The sequence below is a fragment of the Hippichthys cyanospilos genome, chromosome 13 (genome assembly GCF_059441005.1).
Source record: "Hippichthys cyanospilos isolate Australia breed blue-spotted pipefish chromosome 13, RoL_Hcya_1.0, whole genome shotgun sequence".
NCBI lineage: Eukaryota > Metazoa > Chordata > Actinopteri > Syngnathiformes > Syngnathidae > Hippichthys > Hippichthys cyanospilos.
In genome coordinates, this window is record NC_142381.1 from 13485118 (window position 1) to 13507249 (window position 22132).

Here is a 22132-nt window from a genome sequence, read left to right on the forward strand (position 1 = left end):
CTCTCGTGTGAATGTGTGTGGGAAAAAAAAGCTGCATATGTGTGTCTCCATTGAGAACTTTTTTTTTTTTTTTTTTTTTTACAGAACTCTTTGTGACAGAGGAGAAGAGTCCCCCCTGCGGTGCTGTGATTTGACTATCCAAACAGCCCGCTTCGGAGGCATCCATCCTCCAGCGGGCTCCAGGGACGGCGCAGATTAACCCCGCGGCCCTCTCGGACTCTGAACATCTGAGACATCTCTACATCTGAAACGGCAGCCCTGTAGAGAGGAGCAGCTGGAAGTCTCGACTCTCATTTCAAGAGGAGGAGAAGGAGGAGACCGCGTCGGGATACGGAGACAAGAGAAGAGGGGAGGCTCGTCCGGGTTTTGGGGATATTTCGGAAGGTAAGTGCTTATCATGTCTGCTTTGGAGTGTGGATGTTGTCTTCTATTGCTAGTGACATCTTACCAATGTGTTTGTATGGAGTTTAGTTTTTCAAGACAAACTTTAGGCAAACTTAGGTCAAAGTCAAAAGTGACTTGTTGGCCACCATAGTAATCGTCGCCAATGGTATTTGTTGTCCGCATATTTGTGAACGTAGACAACAATGACTTACAACGCAACCTGTTCAAACATCGCCGCATTGGTGACTTGCATCTCTTTGCTTTTCACACTGAAGCTTTTTACAATGTTGATCTTCTCGCTGAGAGAACACGTTTCACAAGGCGTCCTGCGCTCAAACAACGCCGGCAAGCTGTTTGTACCCGCTGCACTTTTGTGTCCGTCCTCTAAAACGTTGTTTGAGCAAACACTTCTCAGTCACCCCGGGTGAACCGACAGTCCTCGCCGTTTTGTTTAGGAATGACACAAGCAAGAAACAGCTTGGTGAAATCCAACCCGGCATCTTTGATAACATCGCCGCTCTGTTTATCACAAAGGAAGCTTTTACTACCTGAAGGGGGTAACACTATTGAAATAGGAGCTGTTTTATAGCCTGGGACACACGCGGCATGCATATTTTTCTTCACTGCGACCTGACAGATGTTCAGCACCTGAACACAGCGCGCTAAGTGTGGTCAGAAAACGCCACATCCATCTTGTGTATGGAGATGACCTTTTTTGATACGGAGTTGAGGATTCATCACGCTGGCATGCGTCTGCTCCTCTCCCCCTCGACCGCTTGGAATTTCCTTTGGATGAGCTGTGGCTGTTTATTCAGGGCAGCTCTTCAGATAGTTTTGGTCCTGGCATTTTCCTGTAAATGGTAGATAATGGCATATATGTTTACCATCAATGGTCATACAATTCAATCTCTTGTGACCGAGTGCACCGAGCGTCTTTTTTTTTGAATGATGGAAACATGTTCTGTTTACATTAGTGTGAGGGTAAAAAAGTCGACCAAGTCTGGAAAGTCCTCTTTAAAAATTAGTTGATTAAAAATGTGTGCAACTGTTTCCTACGCACACCTTATGCATGCCTTATGCTGTTGCAATGGTGGCAAGGGAGAAAGACTCCCTTGAAGAACAGAGGATATCACAAATTTGGAATGGTTTCCACTTAAGAAAAGTGGCAAAAATAAAGTAATGTTCAGTATTGGAAAGTGGATAAGACAAACCAGAGCAGTACTTGACACATGACTTATACTGGGTGATTATTTTTGTTTCAGTTTGTTAATATTTTTACAGCCTTATATAATTATTTATTAGCTTCATATCCATACCAGTGAAAAATGTTAAAACAAACATTGCCTCTCAGGTGCTGTTTAATAATTTTTATAGTTATTTGAACTTTTTCCATTCATAGTTCTAAATATTTTTTTTTAGTACCAGTCAAAAGGTTAGAAAAGCCTTAAATTTAATTTGTATTCCTACATTGTAAATTAATACAGAAATCATATGCAGCAACATATAAGCAAGCATTCATCAAAATTTAAAATGCAATTCAAACTAAAATATGTTTTATGAATCTTTTTTCCAAAATGAGAGCTTTGCTTGTCTTGGGATTTTCTCAGCCAACTTTATGAAATGGAATAAATCAGTGACTCTTAAATGGGGGTACATGTAACGTGGGGGGGGGGGGGGGTACATGAAGGCACATCAGGAAAAGGGAAAAAAAGCAAATGACGTGAACATGAACCAACAAATTGCTAAATACAGGTATCAGCAAATCCATTGTAGTGATCTTTTTTTATGCCGTGATTTATTTTCAAATTAAGAGCAAATTAATTGAAATATGAAGCAACAAATTTCTAAATTATTTTATATATATCGTGACTCCTTTGCAATATGTTGTATGCCTTCATTTTATTTCGGGTTCATACTGATGTGTATAATCAGTGGCGAGACACTTTTCAGACAAGAATGAAATAAAACATATGGCATCGCATAAGCTATCTTCTGGGGTTTCTGGGTAAAATATGCCTAGATTTACCACTACAAACGTGATTCCAAAGTTTGATCAAACATGGATGTTAAGGCCCCCCCCCCCCCCCCCCCCCCCCCCCCCCACACACACACACACACACACACACACACACTTAAAAATCTAGTGCGCTGATCAGAGGGTACTTGACAAAAAAAAACAGCCTGAATTTATTGTTCCATGAATGTGCTTCATACCACGTGAATTTGAAGGTCTTTGCAAAGTTTTGATAGGCACTGTAGGATTACGATTTTTGTATTTATTTTTTTTAACTAATCTCAACCTGTAGTTTGTGTTCCACTATACTCTTAGGCCATAAAATTCAGACGTGTCTCATCCTTCCAAAAAATACATTTAGTTGAAGCAACAAGTGAGTTTGAATAGGAGGGCTCACCTTTTCAGATGTTTCTTGTTCTCCTGGGATGTACGAGCTCCTCTGATGCGGTTGGCCCCATTTTACTGAGTGGGGACTAATCCGTGGTCATCAGCTGTTTCCTGGCCCTCGCCGCTCGCCACATGCCAGCCACTCTGCCAAAATGTGCTTTACATTACCAGCATGTAGAAAACATACCAGCAGTCTGATTCAGCTCGCAAAGTGCTTTGTCACGCTCATACGCTATAAAATAAAGACGATCCCCCTTTCCTCGCTCGCTGGGTGCTACTTGAGCACGAGTTTTAAAAAAAATCAATGAGGCAAGTTTTTACTTTTTTTACTCGATTGTAAACGAGATCACTTGGTGACTCTTTGAGAGGCGGTCGCTTATTGGCTGATTCATTATTAATCACTACTTTTGAACTGAACTTGGCTCGTCAGACCTCAATTAGTCACCACTTCTTTAATGCTGCACTTAGAGACTATTGGAAAGGTATCTTCAATGAAGAGCACTAAGTGTTATTGCCATCTGGCGTCCTCCTTGTTTCCCTCCCACCACATTGGCACAGCGCTGACAAGGCAGCTGCACCTCATTGAGCGCAGCCTCTCCTTGCAGGACACTGCGAAGGAGGAAATGCTTTCATTATGAGTTACAACACTGGACTTTGGGAAGGAAATGCATAATGGAAGTACAAATGCAGCAGCATGTTCGCATGTACCAGCTAATGAGACGGCCACGACAAGATTTATGTTCCCTGGAGACTGTAACCATGACGACAAATGTGAAGAACTTATAGTCGAACGAGACTTAAGGAGAAATTGTGACATGCATTCCTAAATGGCATCTTGTGATGCAAATGATGACATCTTGGAAGAAAAGTTCAACGACATGCAATCCTTAAAAACATTTTGTGATGCAATCTGACATGCGCACTTTGTGAGAGTGGCAGCTGAAATCTTCTGAAAAATGTACACTTTAAAAAGTGACTCCAAGGCTCTTAAGAAAAATGAAAGGAAATAATATGATTTTAAGTCAATTCCAACAGTCTACTCAAGTAAATATTACAAACGTCATGGGGAATAGTTGTTGAAAAATACAATTAATCACAAATGAAACAATTAATCGTGATTAATCATACATAACTTTGCGGTTACCGTAATTCCCCGAATACAGGACACATATGTGTACAAGACGCACCGGCCAAATTCAGGTATTTTCTATTTTACAGTATAAAGGACGACTTCACTTTGCCATTAATACGCACAATCCGTGGTCCACCAAGTTTATGATTGTGTGTATATACCAAAAGAGCCCAATTATTAAACGAGTCAAATGGAATACCTTTTCATGTTCTCTAATAGGAGCATTAAGCTGCATACTTTGCCACTCTTAATTGAATCATCTGATGACATCATAACATTTACATGATCCTCTCCGTTTTACTAAAATTCCTGTGTGTGAACAAGGATGGACTCGGACTTTGGTTCAGCCAGCTCGCTTCTTTTATTGAAAATAATGTCTTAACAACTTCAGCTAACACAAGCTGCTGTTAGCTGGAACAGGCACTGACTGCCAACAGCCCTCTAGCTCGTCCCGTTATGGTAAATGGTAAAAATATGACCTATATAAAAATGCACATCTGTGCGTCAAAACTCAGCTCGTGTGGCTGAATAAACATTTTCAACTGATGTCTGTTTTGAAATTCCTTCAAGAACAAACAGGGTCTCAACTTTCATTTCATTTCATTTCCCACCAGCCAGAAGTTTTCAAATTTTTATTGAAGTATATTGAAATAAGGTATTAGTAGATGATGCACAACACTGACTGCGCTAAAATGTTTTTCTCGGAATAAGGGATTTCAACTTGGCAACATTCAAATACAGTGAGCCTTTGCTACTTCCTGCCTCCCCTATCACACTCTCAGTGCATTGCAGATTTTTTTTCATTAAAAAACAAACAAACAAAACTATATTGCAGAGGGACGTGCTGTGGAGATTTCCTGCCTGCCAGACAGACGTGTTAACTTTAAATGCACTTGCCAGGGACATTCCTCGGACATCAAATCCCTGCAGTACACAAATTTACTGAAATATTAAATTATTCAACCTCATACACTTACTGTACTGTTATCCCTTTCCTTCACACCCCCTTGGTTGTAGGCTCACGGAGAGCCGCAGTTATATTAGCTGGGCCTGGAAGACTAATTAGAGGGAAGCTGTAGCTGACCAAACATGATAACAATCTGAGTTTACGCTTGAAATTCGTATTGATTACAAAACAAATCTGAGTAACAGATTTACAATCTCCCTCTGCGTCTATCTAACAGCTTTACAACTCACGCCCTCATTGGTCGATGGTCGTCCAATCACGTGTGTTGTAGGAGTCTTCATTTTAAGTTAATGGCGACTCCAACAAAAACACACCGCATCTTTGATACAGTGCAGAGAGACATCCTGTTACTTTTAGGCGGCAGAAAGTATTTTGTACAGCACTGCACTTGAGTTAAAAGTACGCCCATCTGTATTCCAGCTTGAGAGCAAGACACTGTTAATCTGACTGATTCCATTTTAGCCAGAAGTGCACAAATAGCGGAACCGATTACTGAGGGCCTGGCCTGTCGCCCCCATTCTTATCAAGCTGGTGCTGTTTAAGAGGGAAAAGATTGGAACTTCGACAGTTGGCTTTAATAGTGTTCAGCTGTTTTTGTTTCTTTTTGAGGGGTTTGTGGGGGTGTAGAGCCTTGGGACCTTCAAGTGTTTGTAGGCTTTCTTTGCTGCTCGGGCTTTCAATGTCAAAGAGGAAGGTGGGGTGATTGCAATAATATTTGATATTCATCTATCCCCATAAGAACAGAAATAGTTTAAATCGTGGGTGGGACTTCATGTTTTGTTCTAAAGAAGGCGGCTTGAAATGAGGCCAATTTACAACAATAGGATTTAGTGCTTACTTAGAACATGTACTCCAGTGACAACATATGTTTCGGCTTGGAATATATTCACGTGGTTCCTCTTGTGCGGGATTACACCCCAAATAAGTAGAGAACTAACATCCATTAAAGATACAGTATATCAAACGCCAGCCACATCCAAACCTGTCATTCACTCCCATCGTTGGCCTTCACGCAAGAGCTCTTTATAATGTCCCACTCTTGCCACTACAAACACAGTTTACTGCTCCATTTGATGGCGGAAACCACAAAAACAGTTTCCACAACATGTGTTCCTGGAGCATGTGAGCAGGGTGGCTTTGTCTTCAAGCTGATCTCAGCTTTATTTTTTTATTTGTGGACGTTTTTTTTGGCCCAAAAAAATTCTGTAACTGGATTCTGATCATGCAACTGTGAAAGCGTCGGTGCTGGATGATACAAGCTGCTTTTTGCTGACTCCATTGTTTTCAATTTGAAAAAGGGAAAATATGTTTAGAAAAATCTGTTATCAGGGGAAACTTGTCCTCAGGGGGAAAAAAACAAAAACAATAATATATATATATATATATATATATATATATATATATATATATATATATATATATATATATATATATATATATATATATATATATATATATATATATATATATATATATATAATTGTTTTTTGTATCAGATGCTTGTGTTTTTTGCATCAAATGCAATACAAGCATCAAGTTAAGGGCATAAAAGTACAAAACATGAAATTAATTAAAATCGCCCCCGCTTAAGTCCTAAATTGTGAAGGCACACAATTACAGTGGGAGGCGAGTCTCTTCACATAAAATTTAACAGCTGATTTTGCAGTGTTCATTCTGCCAAGAGAGCAGAAGGTTGGCCTCAAGGGGATTTGAATGGGTGATAAAAATGGAAGCCTGTTTGGACAACGACGCACCGGGGTCATTATTTTCCCACGGCACAGGCCAATTTAACCAACTTATCACCTTGTGAGACTTTAGTTGAAGGAATGACTTTTGATTGTGCTTTTTGATAGTGACTTGACTAGATGTTGTTTTTATGTCATGTAGTTATGTCTTTGCAACATGTTTCATCACATGTCCACCCGTTGTCTGCAGACGTTTCTGCTTAGTGGTCTTGTTGGTGTGCTGTCTCATTGATGCATCACAGCCTCACACCCACTCAAGGTCAGGAGAGATTCCCGAACAGGAAGTACGAACGCTCCAGCTGTGGCTCACAAGCTTTTTTGGAAATGTTCCTCTCAGAATAAATCAACTGCTCTTCCAAATAGATTTGGATGTATTGCCGAATGTTTGCGTTGGAATCCATTAACTCATTCAATCCCATTACACACACACACACACATACACACATCATATATATATATATATATATATATATATATATATATATATATATAATTTTTTTTTTGCATGTAAAGGAGGTTTTAATTTAATTTTTGTGTTCATTTTGGGAATTAAAAAAAATTGTCTTTGGGACTGAATGGGTTAAAAAAGGTGTACTTAAAGTACTGGCAAACTTTAATGTTAAAGTGCACTCTCAATCCCCCTAGGGGTGCACAGGAGTAAAGATTTGGCAAAAAATCTGATTCGGGAAGTGGTTCCCACCTCATCACGCGCTTCTTCATCATTGCCAGATGTTTGAATCGAACAATGTGTGGAGACGAACCCCGAGGTGGGATTACAAGCCGCCGGGGGACGCGAGTATACGCTCAAGAGCACGCGTGGGCTGAGCGCCTCTCGCTTCGGCCCGTTTTAGCGTCCTCCCTCCTCGACCGGTGACACTTTGAGTGGAGCTGCTGTTGTTTATGGAGAGCGGGAAGGGGTCACTCTGTCACCGAATTCCCAGCATCTCGGAAAAATGTCATGCGCTGCGGGAATAGCAGTTCATCCGTCATTGTGATTATTGTACCATTGCTTAAATAAACACCATCTCTAGACTTCAATGATTAGAGAACCTGTAAGCTTTTTCATTGTGCAAATAAACAAAACATCAAAACATTTATTTTTGGCAAATTCTCAATTTTCAATGATATAAAAGACTAAATGTTTTTACCCATTTTCAGCAGTGAGAAGTTAAAATTTTGTCTATTTAATGCAGTGCTTCTCAATAATATTTTGCCAAGGCCTCCCTAGGAAGGAAAAAACCTTTTGCGTCCCCCATTTGGTGCATTGACTATAAATAAGATTATTATCTATGAAAATTATATAAGGATACCGAAACCTGCATCCTTTTAAACATTAACAAAAGAAAAAAAGCAAGATAAATAATCTTTCAACAACTGTTAATTATTTTTTACACCGTTTTTACAGGTTACAGCTTAGTCTAAAACAGAAAAAAATAACAAAGTTTGAAACTAAAAAAAACAAAAACAAAAACAAGTGATGCAAATTCTTATTTTATTGCAACTACACTTCACATGACAAAAACAAAGCTTTTTCCCTGGGGTCAGAGCAGAGAGCAGACAAAAATTTCACCTTCTGAAAGTTCCCTCCTGTATGGTTACAAATTCTGTCCATCTCTTTTATTCATTTGGGTTGGCTCTAGGTTCAAAAGTCATTGCTGCCTTGAAGGTTTAGGGGAGACACTTAGCAACAATGTAAACAATCAGTTTATGCTCATAAGGAATGCATTTTATGAGTCCATGCTGCTATCTTCTTCCTCAGGAACATCAAGCGCAACCCCGTTCTGCTTTTGCCCTTTGGTCGGGTCACGAAGCCGTCTCTTTCTTTGAAATCCTTGAGACACGTCAATTCCTCTTCTTCACAAACAACAGTAACAGGAAACATTCATCCATACTAATCTACCTTACCAATATACTTATTGCAAATAACAAATATGGAATAACCTTTATACAATTATTCTATCACCTTATTTGCATGATAAAAAATCGGAAACCATTATAATCTTCGAGGTCTAACTGTTCTTTTCAAGTACATTCAAATGTATTTTCAGGGAGGCTCAAACTCTTTCAAGTATGTTTGACTGTATTTTCACGTACTTTTGAATGTAATTACAAATATGTCTGTATGTCTTTTAAGTACGTTGGAGCACATTTTCAAGTATGTTCGAACATAGTTTCAAGTACATTTAAACTTCTTTTAAGTATGTTTGAACACACTTTCAAGTATATTCAAACATATTTTCAAGTACATTCAAATGAGTTTTCCCGTCAAGAATGTTTACTCCACATTGCTGCTTCTGTAATAAATAATATTTGTAGTGGGTGATTCTATCCCCTACTTATGTGTACCGCATTTTGAGAAAATGCTGAGAAATGACATTCAAGGGTGCAACTTGACTAAGTTACCAACCAAGTTATGCAGGTAGTTTTAATTAAAAACACATTTGCAGATTGCTCTGGGACAATATTTCCCCTTTTCACCCCAACATTCTGCTACAAATTTTAAAACCAGGGGCCTCGAATCAAATCGCTACATTGAGGACTTCCCAAACTTGTTTTGACACGACCCATTTTGTTCCATGTCGAGGGTCATTCCCATATGTCAGCAGAAGTTGATCATGTTTCAAACATGGCACGGCTTCCAACAAGATATTTAATACGCTGAACTTGTCGGGCTTATTTTACCGCGAACTGGCATCACCTTGAGATTTGTTGCGGACACTCGCCTTCAGCTTGTTGTCACTTGGACCTGTCGCCACTCAGCAGTCAAAGCAAGGGTGCGCGATTCCCCCCGTGGATACGCTCCCCTCTTTGCCCCCCCCCCCCCCCCCCCCCCCCAAAAGAGGGTGAGTGCGACCCCTTCATTTTCGTCATCATCACCAGCAGGGTCCCAAGTGTATCAGCGGTCCTGGGAAAGTTCTAGAAGAATACTGTGGGAATTTAAGCCCCACACACACACCAGTGACAAAAAAAAAGGGGGGGAGGAGTATTATTTGTGTGTGCGAGTGTGTGTTTCTGTGCTTGTGTAATACGGCATGTCCATTCCCGAGCTGGCATGCAAGCCATGTTGGTGTTAACAAAACAAAACTATGCTACTCTTTCACCTATTTTATTAGATTCAGGAGGCGGGACAGGAAATGAACCAGTCATGTTTTTGGATCAACTCAAGAGCTTTTCATTTTCGGGAGCGGAAGTGCCAAAGGCAACTTATTTAAAGAAGCGGCGAATATGACTTTGAAACATAAACTGGATTTTGACCTCCAATATTCTGACCAGATGATTATTTAAAAAATAGATTAGGAATATTAATTTTCACTTGTTGGCTTTCATTCTAAAATAGGTTCAGTCAACTTATTTATTTATTTTATTTTTTAAGAATATTGCGTGTTAATGTGGAATGTCAAATGAAAAGGTAATTCAAAAATTAAAAAATCAAAATCACCGTATTATGTTCTCTGCAGCCCCACTAGTCTAAACTCTAAATACTGATTAATAGTGTGTTCATGAAATATGAATAAAGCAGCAAAATCCATCTATTTATAACTCAATAATAATCTCAGAGGGAGGCCATTTTGTCACTTGCTGTCGATTCAGATAATCAATTATCTGAATCTTGCAAGTTCTAACTCACCACCACAGAAAATATTTTCTCTTTTCTAATGCACGTTATAGTTATCTCATTCAATCCCAATGTTGTAATCATACAGTGAATCAGAAGAGTCCAGATGAAAATTATGTACTTCTTTCCAGGTTTTTTTCTCTCATTAGAATTAATGAGTGTGTGAAAATAGTTGGCACCTTCAATCCCAAAGACGTAATTGTGTGTTTTGAGAGTCCAGACAAATGCCATGTACTTACAAAATACCATGTCCATCTCATCTGGATTCTGACCTTTATGACTCATTTAGACTTTTTTTTTTCAAATATTAAGGTAAATGAGTGTCTGAAAATTATTGTTAGAAAATTATTAGGGTCAAAGAGTATCCTCAGAGTCGCACAGAATGAGTTAAAAGGCTTTAACCATTAGATTTTAATTTTAAAAGTTGTAAAATCGGGGCTAATTCGCTTTAAATGAGATATTTTAGATCCTGTGAACAAGTTTCAATCTTTTTTGTTAGTGATCAGAAGGACACAAAATGGCAATCTCCCAATCTCTGATGGTGAGTAGATTTTCCAGTTAAATCAAGTTTGGCAATTTATTGCATGGTTCATTGTCCAGGTTTTTTAAATAAATCATGCAGAATTGAAAGAGTATTATGAAATTAGTCAAATGACAGCTATTCATTTTAATCTTAAAGTTGGAAACTAAATTTTCCATGGAACGAAGATGATCCCATTTTTATCACTTGTACTGACTAATATACTATCCAAGCCGATTAGATCAACGTGTCGATAAATTTCACAATGTTTTTTTCCGTTGGGTCCCTCCTTGACTTCCTCCTCCACCCTTGCTCTTCCCAAGGCTCTCTCTTCCGCCCTCTCTCTCTTTCCCACCCTCCTGCGTACACGCTAGCAGTGATGCATCCTTAACTGTTTCCAGACGTCTTATGTTCTGCGAGCCTTGAGCCCAAACACATCAACAAACCTCCCTTTTTTTTTCCCCGCCCCTCAGTCTTCTGAATCCACACTTTGGAACTCTTGAGTACTCCAAGCTGGGGGTAAGATGGTGGTCATCATGAATCACGCCAATAGACAAAAAAAGTCAGGGTCCATTTCGTGAATTGAGCATAATGCCCAAGTACTGCATAAGCCTTTCAGGTTGCTTCCACATCAACTGCTTATGTGACTGCCCTCTATTTCTCTTTTGTTTACGGCCTGACCAATTAATGGCTCAGCGTGGCGCTAGAATTGCTCGGTCCCATTACTGTTGCCAGTGCACACGTTGCAAAGATGCTCACAGTGACCTGTTTGTTGGTGGTCGCAACCCTGGTGAGCCACAAAGAAAAATGAGGCGGACATTGGCGCACTGTTCTGGTGCAGCGAGGCATCAAACACCAACAGCGACAGACACATACTTAGAAAACACCTCCGGTTTTTGGATTTTTGTCCATCGTCTTTGCTCTCTGATTGAAAGAAGTGCGCTTTGACAAGCAGAACAATAAATGAACTCAATGAGGGGCAAGACTCATCCATCATGATAAAAGGTCAAAAGCTCATGGAAAAAGCTTAACTGTTGGATTCTAATTGGGGTGAACGCAAAGCAGATTTTGTGTTTTTTGCATATCTGCCTAGAATTTTCTCCGTCATTTGAAGTTACTCAAACAGGAGATGACTCAGGAGTCAGGACTCAATTTTTTATTTTTTTTTTTACTCTGACTTGACTCAGGCCCCTTGGCATTTGAATTGGATTTGTCTCAGAATCGGCCACTGGATTCCCCAAATAAATTGTATTGACTCGACTGCATCCAACAATATTTATATTTTTGATAATTAGCATCCGACTTCAAAAATAACTTGATGAAATGTGGACTTGATTACGGTCCTGGTGGACATGACAGTATTGCATTAACAGATCTTATCTGCTTTTTTTGTAGAACGTGAGGAGCTCCACTATGAGGAGTGTGACCAGCTTCATCTTCCATTTGGTATTCACAGGTGAGAATCGGAACTCATTGCAGGTATAGTAGGTAAAAAGGCAAAAATGTTGATCAGTGCACGAAATAAAAGCAGATATTTTTGCATGATGATATGATGAGGATAATGAACTGTCGAGAGTCCAAAATTCTGACTATTTAGACAGTTTTAGGTCTACGAACAACTTATCGATTGTCAAAAATATTTATTAATTAATCGGATGTTTGATTGGATGATAATGAATCATATAATCACCGCACTTTTGGTTTGATTTAAAGCAAAATTTAAATGGTTTTCAACTTCAATTTTGGCCTTACGAGTGCTCGACCATTTTTTTCTGAATACAACCCAACTTGGGTGTGTGTGATCGATGTAACGCACAACGGACGCATCCTAGCTGACCTCTTCCCGCTTCAATACATCCGTCATTGACGGGGCGTCATCGTCTCTTCACTTAGCCGCTCCCCACAACTCGTATCCGTCAACATCCTAAGGCACAACAGGATCTGGCATGCCGTGTTGACCTAACCTCTGATCCCATGCCGCCGCACCCTGGTCTCCTTGACCTCCACCATGACCCCTACCTTCTTTTATCAACCGCAGTCCTCCTGTGTCTCTCTGCCGACGTGAGCTGCCTGGAGATCACGCCACACGACGGGCAGATCGTCTTAGCCGCGGGCTCCTCGCTCACGCTCGTCTGCTCGGGCTCGGGGACTGCCGCCTGGCACTTCAAGAGGGAAGACGTTCCTTATTTTCAGGTGGAAGAGGGCCAAAATGGTGTGCAGCGCGACCAAACTGTGCAAAACGGCACCAAATCCAGTGCTTTGAGTCTACGGGATGTGAGCTGGAAACACACCGGGGTGTATCAGTGCATTGATGGACAAACCAGAGAAAAGAAGGAGGTGGAGGTGTTTGTCCCAGGTTAAAATAAATACAAAGTACAAACCCATTTTTTTTTTTTTTTGCTGGACTTGTATGTTTAAAAGAATCCAACGCTGTGACCGTTTCCCCCCGCAGACCCACAAGTATGGTTTGTTGAGAGCGCACACGGCATGCAGTCCAAGACCAGTGAGCTGACCACCATCCCCTGTGTGGTCACCAACCCCGAGATCAACGTCTCCCTCTACGAGAAGAACACTGACCTCCCGGTCAAGGGGTTCTATGTCCCCAGTGAGGGCTACACTGCAGCCCTAGAGGAAAGAACGTATGTGTGTCGCGGGGAGATGAACGGAGAGGTGAAAGAGTCCCAGGATTTCTTCGTTTTCAGTATTTTCGGTGGGTGAACGGATTTTGATACATTTTAACTTGCTTGCACAGACTCTTTGTAATTCTTGAATATTGTATAGCTCAATGCTTTTTTTAGGAATGTTTTTTGAACACACACACTGATTTCTTAAATTTTACTTAGCTTTTGGAAGCGATTTCTGCTAGTGATGGGATTTTTGGATTTTTAAACTGAACAGTTCATTCACAAACCTTTCACTGAAAAGAGCTGTTCAAAAGACTCATTTAGGTTTTTCACTTATTTAAAACGTCATTGTTTTTCTCTTAATACAAACAGTGAAACAGCAACAAGTGTCGATTCATACGCCATTTATATTGTCCTCTCCCTTTATCATATGCTGTTTTTTAATCAGAGAAAAAATCTTTGGATGTCACTGTCAGGATGACACTGTCCAACAATCAATGATTGTAGTATCTTTGTCAGAGTTTGAGTGTAGGTGTACCTCATTTTGTGGTTGTTAACCTTTTGCGATATTATCTCCAATCCTTCGATCTTTACATTAAAGGCATTTTGCCTCAAAGGATAGAAAAAGGACACCAGGGAGCTGAAATTTCACCCAGACGATAACAACATGTCAAAGTTCAACATGGCATGACCATTTAGTTATCACACTAGCAGGAGTGCGCCATCCCTTGGCTAAAATACTGCCGGAAGGATGTGGATGAAAATGACAGAAAAATGCTCAAAATACTGCACAAGGGTTAAATTCAGTGATTCAATCCTGTTATCATCACTTCCCCCCTCAGTCCCAGAGGCCATCGACGCCTACATCAACGCATCAAAGACGGTGCTGAAGCAGGGCGAGCCTCTGACAGTCAACTGCACCATGCACGGAGCCGAGCTGGTCTTTTTTTCCTGGGATGTCCCCGATGGGGTGAGTGGGCGGGGAGCAGAAAGAGCTTTTGTTCATCGTTCCCCCTTCCCATCATCACTCTCATAATCCAGCCAAAAGCGTATCTAGATGTGCAAACATCTACCCGCTATTCCGAAGGAGTGCTTAAGTATCATTTTTAGATACGCATACTCTAAGTTCCTGCAGTTCTTTTACAAACTGAATACATTGGACCTGTGATATACTACAATCCTAGACAACGTGACTCGAGTGGTGCAGATGTTTAACCACTGAGCTAATAAAATGTCTCCTCCAGGCTGCTGATGCGGAACCACTAACAGATGTCCTGTCAGCCATGAACATGAGATCCTGCCTCATCTTCCCTCGTGCCACGCTGGCCCACAGCGGAAACTATGTGTGCCACGTCCATGAGCAGGTCCAGGACCAGACGGCCTCCGCCAGTGTCAACATCACAGTGCTCGGTCAGACACACACACAAACGCACGCACATACACACACACACACACCTATGCACAGATAATAAACTCTCACTGGACAGATTATTATTGTGACTCACTAAGCAAGGAGAGTGCTTATTATGTGAACTTTTTGCAAGTTAAGCCAAGAAGGAAGTTTCTTTTAGAAGAAATTAATATCTACTCTATTTATTTGGGTTACTGTAAAAGTGAACGTGTGAAATAAACCGTTCACACTATATTCATGCCATTAAGAAAACATGGTGTCACACATGGGCGCATGCACAGTAAATAAAACATTTAAAAAGAAGGGCTGACTTTGAGTAAATGCTCCATTGTTTGGAAATGAAATATTTCCCTTTTTTAACAATGATACTTTATATTGTGATCATGACTTTTCTTTTTTAATTTTTGATTACGATATATGATTATCACGTTTACATGTTTCTTTTGTTAGTATATTAATGCTTATTATTAATAATATAGTTATATTATTATTATGATTACTATTTTACTATTAATATTATTTTTATTAACATTATAATTAGTATTTTATTAATTTTATTTGGTTGACATTGAGCCACTAGTTTTTGTTACAAAACGCGTAGCTATATCACATATTGCTGACGTCATATATATATATATATATATATATATATATATATATATACACATTTGCATTCACCATATACAGTATTGCATTTTACAAACAAATTTGAATGAAAAAGCCAAGCGTGGAGAGTCTCTGTTACAGAAATACCCAGATACAGTCACTGAATACAATCAGCTTCTGAAATATCTTCGCATAAAAAAATATATATACATATAGTTACAGATACTGGTGCAATCTGCTTCTTTCTTAACAATGTCATCTTGTTGTTTGTGGCACTTCAAAACTGTGAGTTTTTCTGTTGCATCAAGTTGGTTATGCGTGCCAGTGTCAAGCACCTAGTGTGCAGCAGGGAGTCACAGAGCATTTTGTTCATTTAGTTGTTTTTTTTTTTTTTTCACTAGTCTAGTCCAGTCACTTTCTGTCACAGTGCTCAGTGTGTGTGGGGCCTAAGTTATGTGAGAGGGACTTCTTGAGAATCACTGAGTTGGTTTCATAGTGTTTCTGTCTTCTGGGGGTTATTGGGTGCTTATTCTACCTGCAGTGAGGTGTGTCATATGTTTAGGATATTTTCAAATAACTCGAACCGCCATGCTTTACGGCACTGTCGGTCATGTTTCTTTTTTTTTTTTTCCATGGAAAAGAGAGGTGGTGTATGCTTACCTCAATTTTTACACCCAGGGAAGTTAGCTAAACTGACTTGATCCACCAAGTGAGGTGTGTTTCAGAATTGTATTATTGGCTAATCTTTGCAAAACATTTTTCCTCAGAACAAGGTTTTGTGGCCTTACATCCGTCTGAGAATCAACACGTTTCGGCCCAGCTGCAGGAGAATGTTGAGCTGAAGGTGGCGATGGAGGCATACCCTCCTCCTCAGGTTAGCTGGAGCAAAGACGGAACTGCCATCAAAGGAGACAAAATCATCATGAATCGACAAGAGCATGAGATCAGGTAGGAGGACCGCAACTATGAAGCAACACACAACTATTTAAGCAATCAGCGCATGAGCTTCCTCGGATTAAGAGCCTCTAGAGACGTGCTGTTCTTGTCAGTCATCAAAGGATAAGGCAGCTGTAACACAATAGCCTTTGATGGTGGGCGGGGCTTATCCCACAACCATAACACAGGAACTATAAACAAAAGTCTTGGGATTCTATTATGGAAGGAATTGATCATGAAAAAGTCCAAATGTAAACATTTTTACACACCCAGAACATCTCAATATCTTCAAGGCTAAATAAGGGCTTGACTGACACAAAAGGAGCCTGAAACAATATTTTCTAAATCTGTGCTTCTCAACCATTTTTCCTGTCAGGTATGTAAGCATCCTCACTTTGGTGCGGGTGAGGCCGGAGCAGAAGGGCCTCTACACTGCCCGGGTTACCAATGGAGATGATACTAAGGAAGTGACTTTTGACCTGGAAGTTCAAGGTGCGCTTCTTTTAGAGACCATTGAAAAACATAGTTAATTGAATAGAAAGGGAGCTTGGTCAATTAATACTGAAACAGTAAGAATTGCATTAAGTTGAAAAAATGCATTATTGGCAAGTGTAGGTCGTGTAGTGAAGTCTGTGCGGTTAGGCTAAGTTAGATTAGGAAAGGTTCATTTAGGTTAAAGTAGGTTCAATTGTGTAGGTGAAGTGTGGTTAGGTTCAATTGAGTTAGGTTAAAATAAGTTAAATTGGGAAGTCAAAATTATAAGTTAAAGGAAGATAAAAGCTTACTTGTGGTTAGGCAAGGTAGGCTAGTCTTGGTTACTTTAAGCTTACCTGAAAAGGACAGTGTGTAAGATTTAGACGGTTTTTAATTAAAAAGGAATAAATTAAATGATTATAAATTTCAAAAACGTGCAAATAAATGTGTTCTTAACGACCAACAATATGTTTTAAATATAACCGTAGGTCTTGTTATCATTAAACTTTATTACATGGGGGGTGGCACTCCTCCGGAGGCTGTCATGTCTGTTATCGCTACGGACAATGGTAAATGCAGCACCTCCTGCTGTCCGGAATTGAAAAACGGTCTAAATCTCACACATTGTCCCTTTAAGATATTTTACCTCAACCTAGTTGAATTTAAGATTAATATTAACTGAGGGTAGCCTAACTATACGTTATTAATCCTAACCTAATCTAACCTAACATAGTATAGCCTAACCACACTTAACCTAATTAACTTAAACTAATCTCACGTAACCTATCCTTACCAAATTCAACATAATGTAGCCAAGCCTAACCACACTTAACCCAACCTAATTTAACGTAACCTAACTCTTTACCTAAGATGTTAGGTTAGGTTGCTGTTTAGGTTACTGCCCTGGGGGGGCACGAATGACCCTGGGGAAAAGCCTTTGTTTTTGTCAGTTGAAGTGTAATTGCAATAAAACCTTAACCCTATATATATATATATATATATATATATATACACATATATATTTATTTATTTATTTATTTATTTATTTATTAAGTTTCAGGCACTTTGATGCACTTGTTGTTCTTTCTGCTATAGACTAAACTGTAACCCGTATAAACACTGTAAAAAATAATTAACAGTTGTTGAAAGTTGATTTATACTGCTATTTTCTATTGTTAATGTTAAGTATACAGGATTGGGATACCGGATGATAAGGATACAGGTTTAGATAATAGATAATAATCTCATTTATGGTCAGCGTGCCGAGTGGGTGAGTGCGAAAGGTTTTCTCTTTCCTAGAGGGGCTCGGCAAAATATAATTGAGAAACACTGCTTTAAAGGTTAAATGTGGTTAAGCTAAACTAGGCTAAGTTAGGTAAACTCAAACCTTGTGCTGTATTTTTTCTAATCCTTTAATATTTACATTAAAAGCATTTCACATCAAATAGAAAGCAATAAAAGACAACAGTAGGGAGCTGAAATTTCACCCAGATGGCGACACCATATCAAAGTTCAAAATAGCACAATCACTTAGTTGATTATCGCATTACCAGGAGTGTGCCATCCCTTGTCTAATTAGTTTAGGTTATGATTGATTAGCAAAGGTTAAATGTAGGTCTGTGTACTTTTGAAGTCAGTGTGTAGCTCTGTGTAGATTTTAGGCCAACTTTGATCTCAGTAAAATATATCCAAGCCTGTGCCCATGTTTGTGTTGTTGTGTATGTAGTCCCCTCTCAGATTCAAGATTTGACCGACCACCACCTTCCTGGGAAGAGACACCTCGTGACCTGTATAGCTGAGGGGGTCCCGACCCCGACTATACAGTGGTACAGCTGCGATAGCATGCTCAAGTAAGCCAGCATACGCTACAATAACCACTAGGAAGCAAAACACAAGCCCGTGCGTCCTATGTCAGCTCATCTTGCTCCACAGGTGCGATAACAAGACCACAATATGGCAACCGCTGGCACCAGAAGCTGAGGTGCTGAGTATCCAGACCAACGTCACTCACAGCGAGAGCCGTAAAACCAGTCAGGTGTGGAGCCGGTTGACCTTCCACAAGCCGCAGCAGGTCACGGTTCGCTGCGAGACCAGCAACCGGGCCGGCAAGGTGGACAGAAGAGACGTCAAACTGGTGTCCAGCAGTAGGTGTACACACAATTGATGCAGAATTTTTTTTTAATCTTTCATCGTTTAAAATGACTGCTGTAAATGGTCATTACAACAAGAAATGTTATGACTTTTTATGCAATTCTACTCCTTTTCAACAATTCTGTAAAAAAAACAAAAAACAGATTCGCTTACTTATCTATAATAAATTTAGAAAAACAAAACATGCTATTAAATGAGGGGGAGCTAAACTAATTCTTGGCAGATTGTCACTAACAGCTTCAGTTCTCAAGATTAATTTAGGAAAGGTTTATGTTTTAGCGACGTAGTGGGCGGCTTCACCAAATAGTAACACTTGATGTTGTACTTAAAGTCGTAAATATCTGGCACATAAATACTATCTGTCAACATATTTCTTTCTTACGCTAACATTCCTTCGCTTCGTAATGTCTACAGACGATTTGTTTTATGCAGTGATGGCAAATGTACTCACTCTGGAGGCATGTTCAAGTAGTGTTTAAAAAAAATGGTAAACGTATAAGTGCTGATTCAAAAAGTAAAAACTTCTAGATATACTTGCATACATAAGTCAAATTTGATGCGCAGCCAAGGTGACATTTTTTTCCACTACTAGATCACATTTCTGTACACTAGTCAAACAACTAAAACGTATGTAGAGAAGTAATTTCTACCAGCACTACTATCAATTAAAAATATTTTTTTTACATTTACTGCTTTACTTGTATCATGATGTCAATAAGTGTACAGTGTTACCTGATAAATTGTCATTACTACTAATGCTTCCTAGTTATTCTACTAGTATACACCAATGTCATGCACTAGTGCAAAACTTATTATTTTTTGGAATGCCCCCCCGCATACCAAAAATTGTATCAGTTTTAACATTAACAAAAGAAAAAAAATCAAAATAAATAAATATACTTTCAACAAATGTTAACTAAAATTTTACAGGGTTTATACAGGTTACAGGTTAGTCTGTAAAAATAACTAAGTGCACCAAATTGCCTGGTTAAAAAAAAAGAAGTCTATCCTTATTTAAACTGGAAACGGTTTTGATCAACCTCAGTTTGATCCTGGACAAAAAAAGATATTAAATCAATTCATAAGAATACTATATGTAATTTGATCTGGAATATTAACATTTTAACTTGAAAAGTGGTATAAGCCATTGTTTGTTTTGTTTTTTTACCTTTTTTTAAATCATTAATCATTAACGGGATTGAGAAAAAAAATTGACAGCAATTTAAAAAGTTTCTAACTCCTGCACAGTCTTGACAATTAGTGTGCTATTGCACCATCTAGTGCCGTAAATGTGTAATTACACTTCACAGCAAAAGCAAAGTCTATTCCCTGGGGTCCTACAAGCCCCTCCATGGAAGCCCGCCCCATTATTTAAAAAGGACTGCACAAGTGCAAAAAAGAAAAAAAAAACCCTCGTTGCAATGCAATTACAACCATTTTTACTAGTTAACATACAGAGATCGCAACTACTTGGCATTCTTGCCTCACTAATCTATAATTGCACAAAAATGCCTACTCGTTGTGTAAAAAACATCATTGCTATGACAGTTATTCAACAAGTGCACAGAAAGGTAATACAGTAGCGGAAGGCTATCAGTAGTTTATAACTATGTGCTCATAGTACTACTGGCAACGTTAAAGAATGCTTCGAGTTAAAATCTAATCTTTGCTTACTTGTAAATTGTAATTTGTAGATTGTTCTACTTGTCAATAGTGCAGTCATCAAATAGTAAGGCGGGCCCCCCTAAGTAGACGTGAGGCGATGTTTGGGGGACACGGATTACCTCAGGGAAAAGGCTGTTTATGCCAAATTCAATTGCAATCAAATAAGGATTGGCATCATTTTCTTTTCTTTTTTTTAAAATTTCAGACGCTTAGTAGAGTTGTTCAAAGATTAATTATATTCTTTTCTTCTTTTGTAAAAGTTAAAAAGGATACAGTTTTATGTATACTTTTACAATTTTTATAGATAATAATCTTATTTATATTCGGTGTGGCGAGTAGGTGGAGGAAAAGTAATGGAGAAGCATAACACTAGCGCTAGTAAAATAACTAGGAAGCAGGAGGATTAATAATTAAACTTTATTACAATCAAGTAACGTAGGAGCTTGCGTTTATGTTGCGTGTTCCTTGTGTGCTGCAGCTCTTTTCTCCCAGGTGGCAGTGTTGGCAGCCGTCCTGGCCTTAGTGATCATCATCATCCTGTCCATCATCATCCTCATCGCCGTGTGGAGGAAGGTGAGCGGCAAAAGACCGCCTACCCCGATGTCACAAGTCGCAACAGTCGGTCACGTGCTTTGCGCGCGCGTGTGGTCAGAAACCTCGTTACGAGATCCGCTGGAAGGTGATCGAGTCAGTGAGCCAGGATGGTCATGAGTACATCTACGTGGATCCCATCCACTTACCCTATGACCTCACCTGGGAGATGCCCAGAGACAACCTAGTGCTGGGTGAGTTGTGCACTAGCGGCTTGTGTGCTGTTGGTTTATACTCACAAAGCGGATTTAAACGTCATATTGGAGCGCATTGATATTCATAAATCAGTAGGAATCTCAGGAAATGCGCTGCTTGCATTTAAAAGGAATTGTCAAATTTATTAGAACCAACACAAAACAAAGAACAGAATAGAGTTGAATAGAATAAAATAGAATAGGGGTATAAAATGGTATACAATGATGTTAAAATGGTAAACAATTAAAATAAGAATGAACAATAAATACTGCAATATGTACATCATTATACTTATCACATTATTATCATAGATTATAATAGAAAGTGATGGCAAAATATTTAAGTCATAATTTTAGTAAGATATTTTGCATCCAATTATTAAATTAGATTCACATAGTGATTCAGGAATGTTTTAATATAGTAATTTGTAATTGATAGGTATTATACTGGCATAAAATGAAGTTTCTTAATGTTTTTAAATGATAAAATGTTAAGGTAAAGAAGTAATCCTTAGCACATAAAGTGCCAATCAACCATTTAGAAACCCCTTCAAATTCAAATTGTCTCGCACGCTTGAGCAAGAGGTAAAAGAAATTCAAGCTATTATAACTCGAAAATTCACTGCTGTAAAATGAAAGACATCTGGAACATAAAGCATCATCCACATCATAAAGGTCACTCGGGAAATACCAAGGATGTGCAAAGTCTGGGCAA

At 39.1% G+C, this 22132-nt stretch overlaps 1 protein-coding gene across 2 annotated transcripts in view; it reads left to right on the forward strand.

Moving 5' to 3' along the window:
* The first annotated feature begins 77 nt into the window (after window positions 1-77).
* Window positions 78-22132, forward strand: part of pdgfrb (platelet-derived growth factor receptor, beta polypeptide) — a 34963-nt gene continuing 12908 nt past the window's right edge. For both annotated transcript variants that reach the window (XM_088431029.1, XM_088431030.1), the window contains exons 1-12: window positions 78-384; window positions 12161-12221; window positions 12804-13121; window positions 13218-13475; window positions 14232-14359; window positions 14634-14799; window positions 16174-16354; window positions 16719-16834; window positions 18543-18666; window positions 18749-18960; window positions 21111-21205; window positions 21285-21417. In XM_088431029.1, the coding sequence (XP_088287155.1) occupies window positions 12179-12221; window positions 12804-13121; window positions 13218-13475; window positions 14232-14359; window positions 14634-14799; window positions 16174-16354; window positions 16719-16834; window positions 18543-18666; window positions 18749-18960; window positions 21111-21205; window positions 21285-21417 (1774 nt within the window). In that variant the 5' untranslated portion in view covers window positions 78-384; window positions 12161-12178. The remainder of the gene's footprint in view (window positions 385-12160; window positions 12222-12803; window positions 13122-13217; window positions 13476-14231; window positions 14360-14633; window positions 14800-16173; window positions 16355-16718; window positions 16835-18542; window positions 18667-18748; window positions 18961-21110; window positions 21206-21284; window positions 21418-22132) is intronic.